The 16,653-nt window shown below is 36.2% G+C and overlaps 1 protein-coding gene across 4 annotated transcripts; it reads left to right on the top strand.

Annotated features, from left to right (window-relative positions):
- Positions 1 to 1,668: 1,668 nt before the first annotated feature.
- On the top strand, positions 1,669 to 14,890 carry LOC100808776 (inosine triphosphate pyrophosphatase-like). 4 transcript variants are annotated; one of them, XM_006605314.4, is made up of 9 exons: positions 1,669 to 1,908; positions 3,361 to 3,507; positions 3,797 to 3,861; positions 3,961 to 4,024; positions 4,116 to 4,125; positions 13,621 to 13,652; positions 13,769 to 13,881; positions 14,335 to 14,411; positions 14,508 to 14,890. In XM_006605314.4, the coding sequence occupies exons 2-9, from the start codon at positions 3,381 to 3,383 to the stop codon at positions 14,623 to 14,625; spliced, it is 606 nt and encodes a 201-aa protein (XP_006605377.1). In that variant the 5' UTR covers positions 1,669 to 1,908; positions 3,361 to 3,380; the 3' UTR covers positions 14,626 to 14,890. The 4 variants fall into 4 exon arrangements, with proteins under 4 accessions (XP_006605377.1, XP_006605376.1, NP_001240020.1 ...); XM_006605313.4 differs by lacking the exon at positions 1,669 to 1,908 and adding an exon at positions 2,916 to 3,063; NM_001253091.2 differs by lacking the exon at positions 1,669 to 1,908 and adding an exon at positions 3,015 to 3,063 and having other exon boundaries at positions 3,358 to 3,507; positions 14,508 to 14,873.
- Positions 14,891 to 16,653: the final 1,763 nt, after the last annotated feature.

Here is a 16,653-nt window from a genome sequence, read left to right as displayed (position 1 = left end):
TGAACCATCTTTCTATTTAAAAATGTAACAAAAAATATATCATCAAATTATACAAAAAATTTAGAACAGGAGAAGTAAATTGGAAGAAATATGGATAATAATACATTTTTTAAAAATGGTTGAAAAATGTGAAAAAATAAAAAGCAAATCTTTAATCACAACAGCAATCATAATTGATTTGTTAGCCAAAAGGGTCAAAAAGATTAAACAACAGTCACTGGAACAAAGTCAAGAGGAAAAAATAAACACTTAACATAATATTATATTTATTTTGAAACATATCTTAATTCTAAAACATATCTTAATTTTAGATTTGTATTTTAATAATTCTATAATTTAGCTATAGATTGAGTTCACAAATGAAGAAGTTGTGTTGTAGAGAGCGAAATTGACTTAGAAATGACATTATTTTCTGAATCTCATTGATGATCATTCCTTTTTTTTGTCTCTGTCATTATTTTATTTTTTTTATAATTTTAGATGTTTAACTCTGAAGGAATTGAGTGAGGTAGATTGTTGGTCTTAATGTATAGTTTGTTGGAGAGGAAGCGAGATTTATTGAAGTTTAAGAAGAGAAGAACCTTACTAGAGGTGAAGAGGAAGAGGGTAGACCTTTGAGGGGTGGGTGGAGAGAGATTAGGTAATAATGTATTGTTTGGTAGAGAGGAGATAAATGGAGTATATGAAAATTAAAAATATATAAGATTAACTTGGTGGTAAAGGAAGAAGGGAGGGATGAATAGGTTGTGGGTTTGAATCTCCGTGCTAACAAAAACTAACACACATAATTAATATTTGTCGATAAAAAAAATAAAAATAAGAGAGAAATAAAGTAGAAATGAAAAACAGAGAAATAAATATAAGACCCACTCACTTTTTGATTCTCTTTATTTCTATCAAGTTAAACAAATATTTTTCACAAAAGAACGACCAAGCAAGATTTTTCCTTTATTTTTAACAAGATGACCTCTATATTATCTAGATTTTTTCTTTATGTCACACTTGCCAAATCAGTTTTACAAGCCATATGCAGCCACATAATGCAATCTGTCCAATTGCCTGCATCTATTTGTAATGAAATAGATTAAAAAAAATGTAGGGCTTTTATATGGGGGGAAGATGGCATTGGTAGGAAAATTCATAATATAGCTTGGAAAAAGACGTGTGAGTCCTAAGAAAGTGGTGGCTTAGGTCTTAGATTAGCTAAGCTAGTGAATACTGCTTTTATGATGAAAGCTGGTTGGTGCCTATGTACTTAGCAAAAACATATTTATAGGCTTTGGTGATTAGATCTAAGTATAAATGTGGGTTAAAAAGATTCCAATAGTTAACAAGAAAAACTCCAACTTCAATTTTTGGAAGGGGATATGTATAGCTCATAGGAAAAAAAAAAAGGAAAGTAATGAGTTGGCACATTAATAATGGCAATTCTGCTAGGTATTGGTTGGATGAATGAATACCATCACAAGGAAAATTTTTCCTTATACAGCTAGAGTCACTACTAAAAAATCTATTTTTTACGTTGCACATTCTAAGACAGTTCACGGTGGCATTTTTGTAATAAAGAGAAACACAACGACGACATTTCCATATAATTGTCTATGTATAATAAGTAAATAAAGGCGCGATGGAAAACATGTAAATTGTAGGTTTTGTACAAAGACGGTTCAAACCCAAAAATCGTCTTTGTTTGCTTACTGATTTTTGCACCTAAAGTGACTCAGTCCTTCATTCACTCTCTGAATCCTTCACTGACTAACCCAACAATGCCTCTGCGCCCTCACTGAGATCGTGCCCTTCATCAATCCCAAGCTGTCCCGCCGTCTCCTATATCGCTTCAACGTCATGTTCCTTTAACATTGTTGAAGTGCATCTTAATTCCTTAACTGGAGCTCAGCCCTAATTTAGGTATGTGTCCAAAATCTTGTATTAAATTAAATTGCAGGTTGGATTATTTATTTAATTGATGCATTACTCATGGTTCGGTGTTTGAAACTTTGTACTAGTACAAGTTTACCAATTATTCCAACTCACAATTATATACGAAGACAGGAAAAGTTTCAAGAAGCTTTCGAAGTGGAAGGGAAAGGACTAGAGCGAGTTGAGTGCATGTGTGGAAAACTGTTAAGGATGCTTTGTTAACTAATGTCCAACGTTGTAGAAGATCCTTAGCTTCAAATTATACTTGTCCTCGATGCAATGAAGCGCCGGAAAGCACTCTTGCATATGTTTAAGACATTTAAGTTGCAGGAGGGAGTTATTCCCAATTGTTTCTTTTCAACAAATTTTGATGACTGGATACCGGCTAATTTTGATAGTCCTTCATTTTCTCATGATGGAATGTGGGAAATTACTTTTGATCTGGCACTAAGTGTGATTTGGCAGCAACGTAATGAACAATTTTTTTTTAATTATCAAAAGGTGCCTTCGGTTCTTAATATTGTTAACCAGATTTTCATAATAAAAGTAAATGTTCTTATTAGTTATTAGAATGAGAACATTTTTAAAATTCACACAGAATACCAATTGCATGGATATTATTAGATGGAAGCATCCACCACAAGGATCTTTTAAACTCAATTGTGATGGAGTTGTAACTAAAGCAAGAATGGCAACTTTTAGGGGTATCATATGAGTCCACAATAGAGCAATGGTCTTTGTTTTTGCTTATAATATTGGTAGATGCTTAGTGTTGATGGCTCAATTATGAATCATTCTGATAAGTTTGCAATGTGTCTAGAAGAAGGCTTTCTCGACTAAATTAATTTTTCTCTCATTTGTACATTTATGAATTAAATTACTCATTTAAAAAACAGAGACACAAAATTATTGGCGAATGCATGTAGGAACTAAATTAGATTATTTACCCGTAAAATGTATCATACTCAAATAAAACTATCTGTAAAAATATAAAATAAACATATAGAACAAAAATAAATTAAAATTTAACCCAACACACGTTAATGTAATATGAGAAAAGGTTACAAAATATCAAATTTATACATTTACACATCACACAACACAGTGACGCCACCGTAGTGGGAAGCCATCGTTGTCTCGGCGGTATGCACTTCTCTGAAACCTTTGCTTCTTCTTCTTCTTCTTCTTCTTTTTTTCTGCTAAAGGCTTATTAATTACTACCCATGTGTTGCTATGTAGAAAACGCTCTCCAAGTTGTGTTCTTTCTTCTTCTTTTTTTTTTTTTTTTGTCATTGTATTGTATTTGTATCCATTGATAGAATTGAATTATGCTCCATGTTTGGCATGTCCATGAAGATTTTCTTTTAAAAAAATTGATTTTTCTGTAATGGGTATCTCTGATTTTCTCACTGATAATTGGTTTCGTTTACTCCCCAGAAGAATCCTACAAGATTTGGGAAATGGCTGCTGCACGAGGGTTGGTACTGTCACGTCCTGTTACTTTTGTAACTGCCAATGCCAAAAAGCTTGAAGAAGTTCGTGCCATCTTGGGCAATTCCATTCCTTTTCAGTCCCTCAAACTTGACTGTAATAATAATAATAATCTCCTCCAACTTTTCCTTTTTTTTATAATTATTTTTCCCATCTTGTGTTGTTTTTTCTTTCCTTCTTGTCTATCATTTTTGTGTATGAGTGTGTTTTAAAGATTTGTAGGGTGTGTTTGATTGCTGAGAAGTGTGAAATTGTTTTAGAAAAAAAGTTTTAAAACCGACAAGTGAGAAGTGAATCAATCAGACCATTATTTTTTGTTCAGTTACTTTTCTTATTTGATCATTCTTCTTAGAGTTTATCTTTCCATTTATTTTTAATTTCAAAGTGCCAGAGTTGCAAGGAGAACCTGAAGATATCTCCAAAGAGAAGGCTCGAATTGCTGCTCTTCAGGTGCATTGTTACATTTTTTTCTCACACATGCTTAGCCTTGTGTGAGTTTATGTTGTTCTGTTTTTTTCTTTGTTATCATTTTTTTTTGTTCATGGCAAGGTGAATGGACCTGTGTTGGTTGAAGACACTTGCCTCTGTTTCAATGCCTTGAAGGGTCTTCCAGGTGGATATAATTGTTATTTTTTTTTTCATGCTATGAAAGTTGGCATTATACAACCTGACTGGTTTTGATTGAATGTTTCAAACTTCTGCAGGGCCTTACATGTAAGTTCTCTTTCACCCTTAACCATTGTGCTCAGGTGAACTTTATACCCCTTTATTTTATCATAATAGTTTAGACCCCCATATGATTGTTATTCATTTTACACTGTAGTTTTTTTAGCATAACTCTGATAAAAGGACAAGCATATCGTTTCTTATAATTTGCTGAAACTACGGTAAGAAATTGGTGATGATAGAGAATAGTTATTTATGTATGTGCTTATTAGGTTATTTTATATTAAAGGCCTGGGCTTATCTTTCTTGCGCTGAGACAGTTTGAGAGAGAGAGAGAGAGAGAGAGTTATCTTGTGATTTGAGAAGAAATTGGGGCCTTTGGGCATTTGGAGGCACGGACCCTCTAAGTGTGCTCTCTGTTCAGTGATTTGGGGAGTTCTTCCCTCTGATGTGCTCTATATCCTTAATAGCCTCCCACCTTTCTTTTAGGGTTTATGTCTATCCATCTTTGAAGGGATATTGGTTGTATTCTTGTATCTTTCCAAGGCATATATAATCCACCATTTTATATTCCAAAACCATCTTAAGCAAACTTTCCTCTATATGGTCCAGCACTCAGACATTCTCCTTAATTTTTTTAATCTATCCTGGTATGCTCACTCCTTTATCCGCTTAAGCATTCACTAGTTAACTTTAGGCCTAGCAGATAATCTTAGTTTGTCATGACCAGTGCCCTGTGGATCCAACATGTTTAGGTTTTCCCACGGGAAAAAGAACAGATACAAATTGGAAGGTGAGAGATATTGTTTTTGTTTGCATCTAAGATTTTTACTAAATACTATCATATAGAGAGAAGGAATTTGGAAAGGACACGACTCACCAAACAAACAGAAGAGAGAGAATGGAGAATGAAAAAAATTGGAGGTTGTCGTGAATATTGTGTGGGAGAATTTGGACAATTTTAAATGTCCATGTCTCTTTAATAACAGCACAAGCAGTCAAGCACAAAGGTGCAATGTTGGGAATAATGGTTCAAAATCTTGCATTCATTTGGTGAGCTGGTATTATGATGTCTGAGCTAATGTGTACAACTTGTAGGAAATGTTTTATATTGAGTAACATGTACAAAGAGTGTGTGCAATTATAATTTATAAACCAAGTCAAAGGGTGTGGTTCACTTGTTTGAATGGGGATCACAATAGGGCTTTCTGACTTGTGCAAACCACCTCTTGTTAAGCCTATTTGGTCATGTTTTGGATCCTATGGGTCTAAATGGAGCTATGTAACTCTAAAATGCTTTTGAGTTTTGCAGTCCAGCTTATTATAGGGTAGGGTAGGGAACCTGTGTGTGAAGGTTTCATTCTAAGAGCAAGGCAGATTTGGGGTTTGTGCATTGCATGCCTCTAGTGCTCTTGATTTGGCAATGTTTAGGCAATGGTTGCTCAATTTGGGAAATCCGCAAGGGTTGCTTCTAAAATTTGGTATTAGAAAATATGACATGGCTACTGATATGTTAATGCAGCTCCTCCTAAGGCCATTTTACACAGAAAAACTAATTTGGACAGCTAGCACAAGGGTTCGACTTTCGAGCAATAGGCAGGATAATGCATATATCTTCCAAACTTGACTTTTAGGTTCACACTTGCCTCTTAACCTTGTGCAGCAAAGTAACTAAACACCAACCACATTTTGACATCGAAACACAACTTGGCAGACCCTATATCAGCAAATTATGTAGTACCAATGAGTTTAGCTACAACTATGAAAAACCACATATTTTGATAGGTATATTCTATTGATATGTTGCATATGATAGGATATTTTATTGAGTTATTGCTTGTAACCTTGAACAGGTTGTAGAAAGTGTTCAAGTGGATATGTGTTATATCCATGTGCATAAACAGAAAATGCAGAAAAGAGAAACACAGAATTTAATATTGTTTTGCTGACAACAAATTATTTGTCTACTCCATGGCAAAAAGAGAAAAATCATTATGACCAATAAATATTATAAGGAGTAGCAGCTGAACACTAAAACCCTAATCGAATACACCCAAATCCTCACTGTTGTTGAAATAAAGTACACTGTCCAGTCCAACTACTGATTTTACACACACAGAGGTTCATGAAGGCATGAAGTAACATATGGTTGCATCATTGAACTTGAACTTGTGGGAGAACATTGGTCCAGCCATGGGGGTTAAGATAATGTACTTGTTCTAGTGTTATGTTTGGCTCATTGTGTTTGTTGGAAAGTGACAGGTCTAATGACCAAAGAACATGGTATAGATGATGTGCAAGTGTAAGAACAAATAATCCAAGGAATTATGTGATTTGGCATGTTACGTGTCTCCACAGGCAAAAGGCAACAACCAAATATTTTACTAAAGAAACATGATGGAGAATACAAAAGTGGTTGCATTTCAAACCCAAACCTCAAATACACCCAAAATACCTCAGTATTTTCACACCTATGCATTCTTTCAGCAGTCACAAACATATAGAGAGGATTACACAGAATCAACACTTCAATACAAGAATGCTATACCAACTGTTTTGGAAACATAGTATTGGATCAACAGCAGTCAACAATGATTCAAAGTCATGCTACAAGCCTTTCTTTATAGACCTTGCATTGCATTTGCAACTTATCATGCAAATCCATTATAAAGGCATTGTAACTCAACTTGCCTATCCATGTAGGCATGAAGAAAACATTTGGTTAAAATAAACCTTTTCTGCATGTAGCTATTAATGCATTGCAACTGCATTGGGCTTTTACTAGTAGAGTACGCAAAATGGACTTTGCTCATGTGACAGTAATGAAATCACCAAAGTACGTGAAGTTATATGCATGTTTAGTAAATATTTTTTGAAAAGTCGAGACATCCTTTTAACAAAATGAGAGAACTTAGAAGCAACAATGTCTATTTTGAGCAAGCTTGATGTGCTAAGTGATCATGAACCCGATGGGGCTTGAATTTTGTAAATGTTATGTTGGTAGGTGATAGGATCCACGTGGCAGCAGAAGATAGGACACCAGAACAATTAATTCATCACACCACAGGTGGTCCCAGGATCTTATACGTCTATTCTAGAAGGAAGGGCACAAAGGGAATTAGTGGCTGAAATTGTTATTGTTGATATGACGTGTTGAAGGGAGAGAGCATCATGGCTTTTTCATTCCTAGTTATAAGGAGTCAGAAAGGAATTTTAGGGGGATCTTGGCATTTTGGCTTTTAGTGCAAATAGGATAGAGAGTACTGTCCTCTCTATTGAATGAGCCTAGCTCTTGGCAAATCCTAGGGGTTTGTGATTCCTAAATTCTGTACTGTTTTCCCTTTTCTCATTATAATAAAGCTCTCTTTTCCACCCCATTGATTCATAATTACTGTTTCATTATTATACTATTCATTGGTTCGTATGAACTGGTCCGACCTGCCGGATAGTCGAGAGAGGTACCAGTGAATGCCAAACAGAAAGGTTACACTTACCGCATTTTCCAGGATGGACCATCGAGTCGAAGCTTTGGAGGAAGGACTGAATGAAGTCGAGCTTCGATTGCTGGCGTACAAACCACGATGCGGGAGAGTTACGCGAACATAGTCGCGTTGATGGAGAAACACCTGGGAAAGTCGATAGCGACGGAGGGAGGTACGCCGGAGAAGAAGGACAAACCGGAATCTAGTGAGGTGAAAAACGATGTAACACTAGAGTTCCGTCAGTCAGCCAAGAAGGTGGAGCTGCCGTCGTTCGACGGTGACGATCCTGCTGGTTGGATCTCGCGTGCTGAGGTGTACTTTCGAGTACAAGGAACTACGCCGGCGGTAAAGGTGAGTCTAGCCCAGTTATGTATGGACGGGCCGACGGTTCATTTTTTCAACTCGATTCTGCGAGAAAATGAGGATCTGAGTTGGGAGGAGCTGAAGGAAGCTCTGCTTGAACGTTACGGAGGCCATGGGGAAGGTGATGTTTACGAACAGTTGACAGATCTTAAACAAGAAGGGACGATTGATGATTACATCACGGAATTTGAGTATTTGGTGGCTCAAATTCCCAGATTACCGGAGAAACAGTATCGAGGATACTTCCTCCATGGGCTGAAACCGGAGATAAAAGGAAGGGTGAGGAGTTTCGCTGCCTTGAGTGAAATGAGGCGAACAAAACTCTTACAGGTGGCTAGAGCAGTGGAGAGGGAGGTTGAAGGAGGAAGTGAGCTTAAGCCCAATCGTGGGCCTAGATTTGGATCTGGTAGTGGATCTCATAAAAATGGGTCACAATCAGATTGGGTCATGGTGAGGAGGAGAGAAGGAAGCAGAAATGAGGGTGTGAAAAGCAACACTGATGGGCCAAAAGGAGATAGAAAGAGAACTGGGCCTCGTGATAGGGGGTATACACAACTCACTTACAATGAGCTGATGGACTGTAATCAAAAGGGTTTGTGTTTTGAGTGCAAAAATCCCTTTGGGCCAATGCACCGTTGTCCGGCCAAAGAACTAAGGGTGCTAATAGTAGACGATGTGGAAAACGAGGAAGATGAGGAGAGGATTTTGGCTGTGGAGGTAGGAGAGGAAGAAGACGAGAAGGGGGAGATGAGCATACTCAATTTACACCACATTGCTCATGAGACTCACCACACCATGAAGTTTCAAGGCACAATACGAGGGGTGGAGGTACTAATCCTAGTTGATAGTGGTGCCACCCATAATTTTATCTCACAGAAGTTAGTCCACCAAATGGATTGGCCCATATAGCCCACGGCCCAAATGAATGTCAAGCTAGGTAATGGATTTCAAATCTCCACACAAGGGGTGTGTAGAGGGTTGGAGATGTGTATTGGAGACTTGAAAATGAATCCGGAAATGCACTTGTTTGAGTTGGGAGGTATTGATGTGGTTTTGGGCATTGATTGGCTTAAGACTTTAGGAGACACTATCACCAATTGGAAACAACAAACCATGAGCTTTTGGAAGGACAAATCATGGGTTACTCTCAAGGGACACGAGGGGTGCAGGAGACAAACTGTGGCGTTACAAAGTATTTTAAATAGGCCCAAACCCACTTCTCAAGGCCTGCTATGGGAAATGGACAATGTAAAACACAAAGGGAAAGGGGTAAATGAATTATCCATACAACAGCAAGCAGAGATGGAGGTGTTGTTGAATAAGTTTGAGCACGTGTTCCGAACACCGACCGGTTTGCCCCCAAAGCGAAACAGAGACCACGCTATCACCCTCACTGACGGACATGGACCGGTGAATGTTCGTCCCTACAGATACCCTCATCATCACAAAAATGAGATAGAGAAGCAAGTCAAGGAGATGTTAGCGGCAGGGATAATTCGTCACAGTACCAGCTCGTTTTCCAGCCCCGTTATTCTTGTCAAAAAGAAAGATGGTACATGGAGGATGTGTATAGATTATCGGGCATTGAACAAGGCTACCATTCCGGATAAGTTCCCAATTCCGGTGATTGAAGAATTGTTGGATGAGCTTCACGGAGCCAGGTATTTCTCCAAACTAGATCTGAAATCAGGGTATCACCAAGTGAGAGTTAAAGACTCAGATGTGGGAAAAACAGCTTTCAGAACTCATGAAGGCCACTATGAGTTTCTTGTAATGCCGTTTGGGCTTACCAATGCGCCGGCCACGTTTCAAGGTCTGATGAACGATATCTTCCGTCCCTTATTGAGAAAGAATGTTCTGGTGTTTTTTGACGACATTCTAGTTTACAGCAAGGACTGGGAGACACATTTGCATCACTTAGAGGAAGTGTTAAGGTTGTTAGCAGCTCACAGTTTGGTTGCTAACCAGAAGAAGTGTTATTTTGGGCAAAGAAGTATTGAGTATTTCGGGCATATGATTACGGAAGAAGGAGTAGCAGTGGATTCCAGGAAGGTGGACAGTGTGCTCAGCTGGCCTCAACCTAAGAACGTAAAGGGGTACGGGGGTTCCTAGGCCTCACCGGTTATTATCGTAAGTTCATTCGTGATTATGGAAAAATAGCCAAACCTCTCACTGAACTTACCAAGAAGGACGGATTCAAATGGGGGGTGGAAGCTCAAAAAGCTTTTGATGAATTGAAGAAGAGACTCACCACCGCGCCAGTTTTGACCTTGCCCAATTTTTCTAAAGAATTCGTAATTGAATGTGATGCTTCAGGGAGTGGAATAGGCGCGATATTGATGCAGGACAAAAAACCCATAGCATACTTCAGTAAAGCGCTGGGGGTTAGAAATCTAACCAAGTCAGCTTACAAGATAGAATTGATGGCTGTAGTTTTGGCAATTCAACATTGGCGTCCTTACTTGCTTGGGAGGAAGTTCGTGGTTTCCACCGACCAGAAATCTCTCAAACAATTATTGCAGCAGAGAATAGTCACCAAAGAACAACAAAATTGGACGGCCAAATTGCTGGGTTATGATTTCGAAATTGTGTATAAGCAGGGAAGGCTAAACAAGGGTGCTGATGCCTTGTCTAGAATACATGAAACAGGGGAATTGCAGGTTTTACACTCCCAAATTAAGTGGCTGCAGGAAGATCAAATCAAGGCAGAAAATGATAAAGACGAAAGGTTGCGGAAGATTATGTCTGAAGTGCAACAAAACCCAGATAAGTGGCCCGGTTATGAGTATCGACACGGGGTGTTGTTATATGAAGGAAGGTTAGTTTTATCCGCTCATTCAATAGTGATTCCTACACTTCTAGAAGAGTTCCATTCCACACCACAAGGGGGACATTCCGGATTCTACAAAACCTATAGAAGATTGGCTGCCAATGTTTATTGGATTGGTATGAAAAATCATGTGCAGGAGTTTGTGAGACGGTGTGACACTTGCCAACGACAGAAATACATGGCAACCTCACCCGGGGGCTTACTACAACCCCTACCTGTACCCAACCAAATTTGGGAAGATATATCCATGGATTTCATCACCGGATTACCAAAATCTAAGGGATACGAAGCTGTCTTTGTAGTGGTCAATCGTTTGTCCAAGTATGTGCACTTCATTCCCCTCAAGCACCCGTACACAGCAAGGAGTATTGCAGAGGTCTTTTGTAAGGAAGTAGTGAGATTACACGGCATGCCCTTATCAATAGTCAGTGACAGGGACCCGATTTTCATTAGTAGTTTTTGGAAAGAAATTTTCAAACTACAGGGCACCAAATTGAGAATGAGTACGGCGTATCACCCGGAAACGGATGGACAAACGGAAGTGGTCAATAGGTGTTTGGAGACTTATTTGCGATGTTTCATCACGGATCAGCCTAAGATGTGGATATCTTGGTTGCACTAGGCCGAATATTGGTTTAACACTACTTTCCATAGCGCAACCGAAAAGACCCCCTTTGAGATAGTCTATGGAAGACCACCCCCATCATTGTACAGGTGGGTGCAAGGGGAAACTAGAGTGGAAGCTGTACAAAGAGACCTGGTGGATAGAGATGAGGCTCTCAGACAGCTAAGGAACCAATTGTTGAGGGCGCAAGAGAAAATGAAAGCTCAAGCTGACAAGAGAAGAAGTGACCAGAGTTTCGTATGTAGTGAATGGGTGTTTGTCAAGTTGAGAGCACACCGTCAGCAGTCCGTAGTTACTCGTATCAATGCAAAGTTGGCTGCAAGGTATTATGGCCCCTATCCTATTGTTGAAAAAATCGGGCCTGTGGCATATAAGCTGAAGCTACCAAAAGGATCAAGAGTACACCCCGTTTTCCACGTCTCGCTGCTCAAAAAAGCTGTGGGTACCTATCAAGATGATGCTGAGCTTCCTGAACTGATAGAAGAGCCCATAGAAGTTTACAGTCCGGAGGCCGTATTAGCCACACGAAAGGTGAAACATCAGAATGAGGAGGTCCGACAAGTCTTGATTCATTGGAAAGGAAGGACTGCAGAAGAAGCAATGTGGGAAGATGAAATTATGATTAGAAGTCAGTTTCCCAGCTTTGACCTTGAGGACAAGGTCAATATTGAAGGAGGGGGTGTTGATAGGATCCACGTGGCAGCAGAAGATAGGACACCAGAACAATTAATTCATCACACCACAGGTGGTCCCAGGATCTTATATGTCTATTCTAGAAGGAAGGGCACAAAGGGAATTAGTGGCTGAAGTTGTTATTGTTGATATGACGTGTTGAAGGGAGAGAGCATCATGGCTTTTTCATTCCTAGTTATAAGGAGTCAGAAAGGAATTTTAGGGGGATCTTGGCATTTTGGCTTTTAGTGCAAATAGGATAGAGAGTACTGTCCTCTCTATTGAATGAGCCTAGCTCTTGGCAAATCCTAGGGGTTTGTGATTCCTAAATTCTGTATTGTTTTCCCTTTTCTCATTATAATAAAGCTCTCTTTTCCACCCCATTGATTCATAATTACTGTTTCATTATTATACTATTCATTGGTTCGTATGAGTAGGAAGCCAACTAGTATACCACCTGCAGGAGTAAGGACAATCTTGGTTATATCAATTCTAATTTGTGAAGCTTTGTGCCTGTTCTCTTAAAAGGGGTATCTGTATGTGAGTTGGCCATAATGGGTGTTTTGAAGAAAGCAACTTGAGAAATTAAAGACTTGGTAAATGTCTACCCAAGATGAAGATCTGTTAAAAGAATGTCTTGGCTGTGGATCCTGAAAGGCTGAAACATTTACTATGTATACTTAATGAATAGCTTCAAATAATGTGGTGATTTTGCTGATGTTAAGTGGGCTTGCATTCTTTGTGAATACTGTTGGGCTTTAATAATAATAAGAAATGGACAAAAATCCAATGTTGTTGCAAGTATTAATTGCTGCATGCTGGATGGTTTATTTAATGTAAATGCGGGCAATAAGCTTATATAAAGAGGCTTGTAGCATGACTTTGAATTATCCACTTTTAAATTTTTTTCTAAGCCAGTTGGTTTTAGTTATATAATTATAATCAGTGTGTTTTGCAATTTTCTTAAATATTTTTAGGTATCGAGGATAAAACTTCTTTGAAGTCATTTTGTTATGTAATGGAATATACTGAGCTTTAAGTATAGTTTCCCAGATGTTTTATCGCAATTTGTTTTTTCTACAATATTATGATAATATGATCCTTTTTTACTGATGTTCCTTAACTTTTTTTTTACAATTATTGTCAATTAAATTCTTATAAATATCTCATTTTCATGAACTTGAAGTTCATTTCTTAATGTGATTTATTCTTCTCCCTCTCTTATCCCCAAAATGTTTGATGCATTTCCTGTAATTTTGGTAACAAAGGATGTAATTTTATATTTTATAATAAACGTTATAAATCTCTTGCTGATTTGTGTCAAGTGATTCTGTAGGGTGGACAGTTGTTCTTGACTGTGCATTTCCTGTTTATCTAATATTCTCATCCATGTAGTTATTGTCGTTCAATATTGAACATAAAAGCTTATTCATCTAAAATCTTTCAAGCTCAAAATATATATGCAATACAAATACTGTTTCTGTATCATCAGCATTCAGCAAATGAGATTTTTAAATTAATTGTCAGTACTCCTAATGATTATTGTCTAATTGCATTGATGTATCCTGCAGCAAATGGTTTCTGCAGAAGCTTGGTCATGAAGGTTGCACCTTAACTGCATAATTTTAGATCAGTTCTCAGTTTTTTTAGTACAGGGGTTTCAGGAATGAGGATATTTTACAGAATTTGATTTACTCATTTCTCAGATTCATTTTTCAGGTCTCAACAATTTGCTGATGGCATATGATGATAAATCAGCGTATGCCTTATGTGTATTTTCCTTTGCTGCTGGTCCAGACAGTGAACCTATCACATTTTCTGGAAAAACTCCGGTATCTCTTTTAATCCCCATATACTGTTTGTCGAACGTAATTAATTAACTATAAATGCATATATTTTCTTTGGATTGCCTGAGAGTGGAATTATATGAATCTCCTTATTTCATCTAGTTTACAAGAATATAATAATAATGTGCTTTCCCTTTAAAAATATGTTTATTCTTCCGCCTGACCAAACTTTACTAGCATAATCTACTTTTCCTGGTTGAAAAATACATTTATTTAGACACATTATTATTTGTTACATTTTTTAGAAATCACAAAATTTTGTAGGTCCTTCTTATATAACTGAGCTCTACTCATCATTTTGTAGTTTTCAATAAATTATAACTAAGAGAATATGTTTGAAAGAATATATAGAGTGTGTTCATCAATTTACATGACAAAATATAAAGTAGTTAATGTGTATGAGTGTATCACTAACACATTTTTCTTGTCGTATGTCAGGGAAAGATTGTTCCTCCAAGAGGGCCTAATGATTTTGGATGGGATCCTATTTTTGAACCTGATGGCTATGACCAAACGTATTTCCATCCCTTCTTTCGTTTCATGTTCTGTTCTAGTGTTTCATAGTTTAGTTACTTGCAAAGGTTAATTCATTTCATTTACTCTCATTCTAGGTATGCTCAGATGCCCAAAGAAGAAAAGAACAAAATTTCCCACCGCTCCAAATCTCTTGCATTGGTGAAATCTCATTTTGCTGAAGCTAGATTTACTTTTGACGTCAAGAACTTCTGAAAGCTGAACGTGGTAGGTTATAGGCTACAAGCTCTTTATTAAAAGTCCCTTGAAATTAAACGGAAATTGTTTCTAGCAGTAACAATGTGGAAATTACTTTGAACTTAAATACTGCTTTTGTTTACAACTTCTCCAGCAAAAGAACAAAAACCAAACTTAGAAAAATATACCAAAGAAAAACTAATCTTAAAGATGTTTTGGTTTGAACAAAAATTGCTACGAGACTAAAAAATAGAGCTTAATCGATATACATTGTTGGTGTAAAGTCTTTTGCACTGTCAATTGATCACGAGATTTAATTTTTTTTTCCTGTAATTTAGTGCTATTTTCATTTTTGTTCTTGTAATTTTTTATTTTATTTTAATTCTTGTAAAATATGTTTGTTTTATTTTTTTATTCTTAAAATGTTTTAGATAGTGCTTTGAATAATAAAAAAAAGAGTTTTGAACAGTAAAAAAATGTATTATTCAAAGATGAAAGTAAAATAAACACATTTTATAAGTACTGAAATAAAAAATTATAAAAATGAAAATGAAAAAAATATATATTAAATTACATGAACGAAAAAAGATATTTAAGCCTAATTACACTTTCTGGGTATGTGGACTTTCAAGGTAGGTAGGATAAGACTCAAAGATGTCATCATGTTTTGTGATTGGTAGCTAGCGGTTTATAACAATTAAATCCTAAAAATAAATGATTATATGTTAAAATATAAAAAAGCAGAATTAAGGAAAACAAATTTTATCAACAAAATATTGATTAGATTAAACCTTTTTTATTGAAAATATCCGATAATTACTGGTACGTATGCTATCCTTATTCATCTAATATTGGCTCCTCATTTTCAAATTTGTCACAACATTGAATTTCGTTGGTGAATATTAATTTTTTCATAATTTTACCATTATATTTGTGATATACTTGACAAAGTCCTCGTTTGAATAACTTTGTCTTCTATACTTTGTTTATTATCGAGAACATACTGAGCACAACGGAAAGAGCGCCATAAATGTTGCCACAATGAAATCATACAAAACTCCGAAGATCGTCATGGAACAATTTCACTCAGCATGTTTGCTATTGCAAATTGCAATAATGGTTTTGGGACCCATTGCAGGCTATAGTTAAGAAAAAAAAATAAAGAAAATTATTAGAATTGAGGAGGTATTAAATTATAACTTTCATATCTATTACATAATTTTTATAATTTGATATAAAATTTATTTTTTATTGATTTAATTGTTAAATTATATCTACATATTATTAAAATCATCTTTATCAAATTTTATTAAAATTAAACAATATGAAAAGGATAATCAAATAATTCATATTTTATATATTTAAAAATATTTATATTAAATCGATTTTATTCTATACGAACGAAGTCGCATATAAATTTTAATTAATATAAAATTTTATATATATCAACTATTTGAAAGAAACATTTAATCCATTAACAAATTTTAAAAGAGTATTATCCAATTAAAAATTATAAAATTATGTCTTATAATTAGGAATAAAAAGTGAATATTTATTGTTTTTAATTATTAAATGTACTTTAGATAATAATGTAGTGAAAAGATGTAATAATTAGTTTCTTTGAATAAAACCTTATCATTTTTAGTTAACTAAAATCAGTCCATATAACACTGATGTCATAATTTTCCAAAATGAAAAACCATTTTTTTTTTCCACATACATGGTAAAGCTGTGACAACATTAATACAACATTAATAACTGACTCTTACAGTCCTACGTTGTCTCGGTTGAGAATCGATGCCGAGAATGGCGTGGCGGGACCAGGAAAGTAATATGCATTGCAGAGTTAATTATTTGCTGCCACCGACATCTATCAACGGTATTCTTTTGTTTTCTGACGAATAAATTGCATTTTCGTTTAATTTCATACGCTTCATGACAAAATTGACGATATTTTGGCTTCTTACTGAAATGGCTATATTTTTTTTTTTGACAGACTATAATTTTTTTTTTCGAATTACGATTAGTTTCTGTCTGACTAAACCA

This window comes from Glycine max, chromosome 20 (assembly GCF_000004515.6).
Source record: "Glycine max cultivar Williams 82 chromosome 20, Glycine_max_v4.0, whole genome shotgun sequence".
Classification (NCBI taxonomy): Eukaryota; Viridiplantae; Streptophyta; class Magnoliopsida; order Fabales; family Fabaceae; genus Glycine; species Glycine max.
This window is presented reverse-complemented; position numbering and strand designations above follow the sequence as displayed.

What these genes read in the sequence shown, in the direction of transcription:
- LOC100808776 (XM_006605314.4), top strand. Translation starts at nt 3,381, where the DNA reads ATGGCTGCTGCACGAGGGTTGGTACTGTCACGTCCTGTTACTTTTGTA. An exon ending in CTCGAATTGCTGCTCTTCAG is followed by an intron (nt 3,862 to 3,960) that starts GTGCATTGTTAC and finishes GTTCATGGCAAG; the next exon opens with GTGAATGGACCTGTGTTGGT. An exon ending in CATTTTCTGGAAAAACTCCG is followed by an intron (nt 13,882 to 14,334) that starts GTATCTCTTTTA and finishes GTCGTATGTCAG; the next exon opens with GGAAAGATTGTTCCTCCAAG.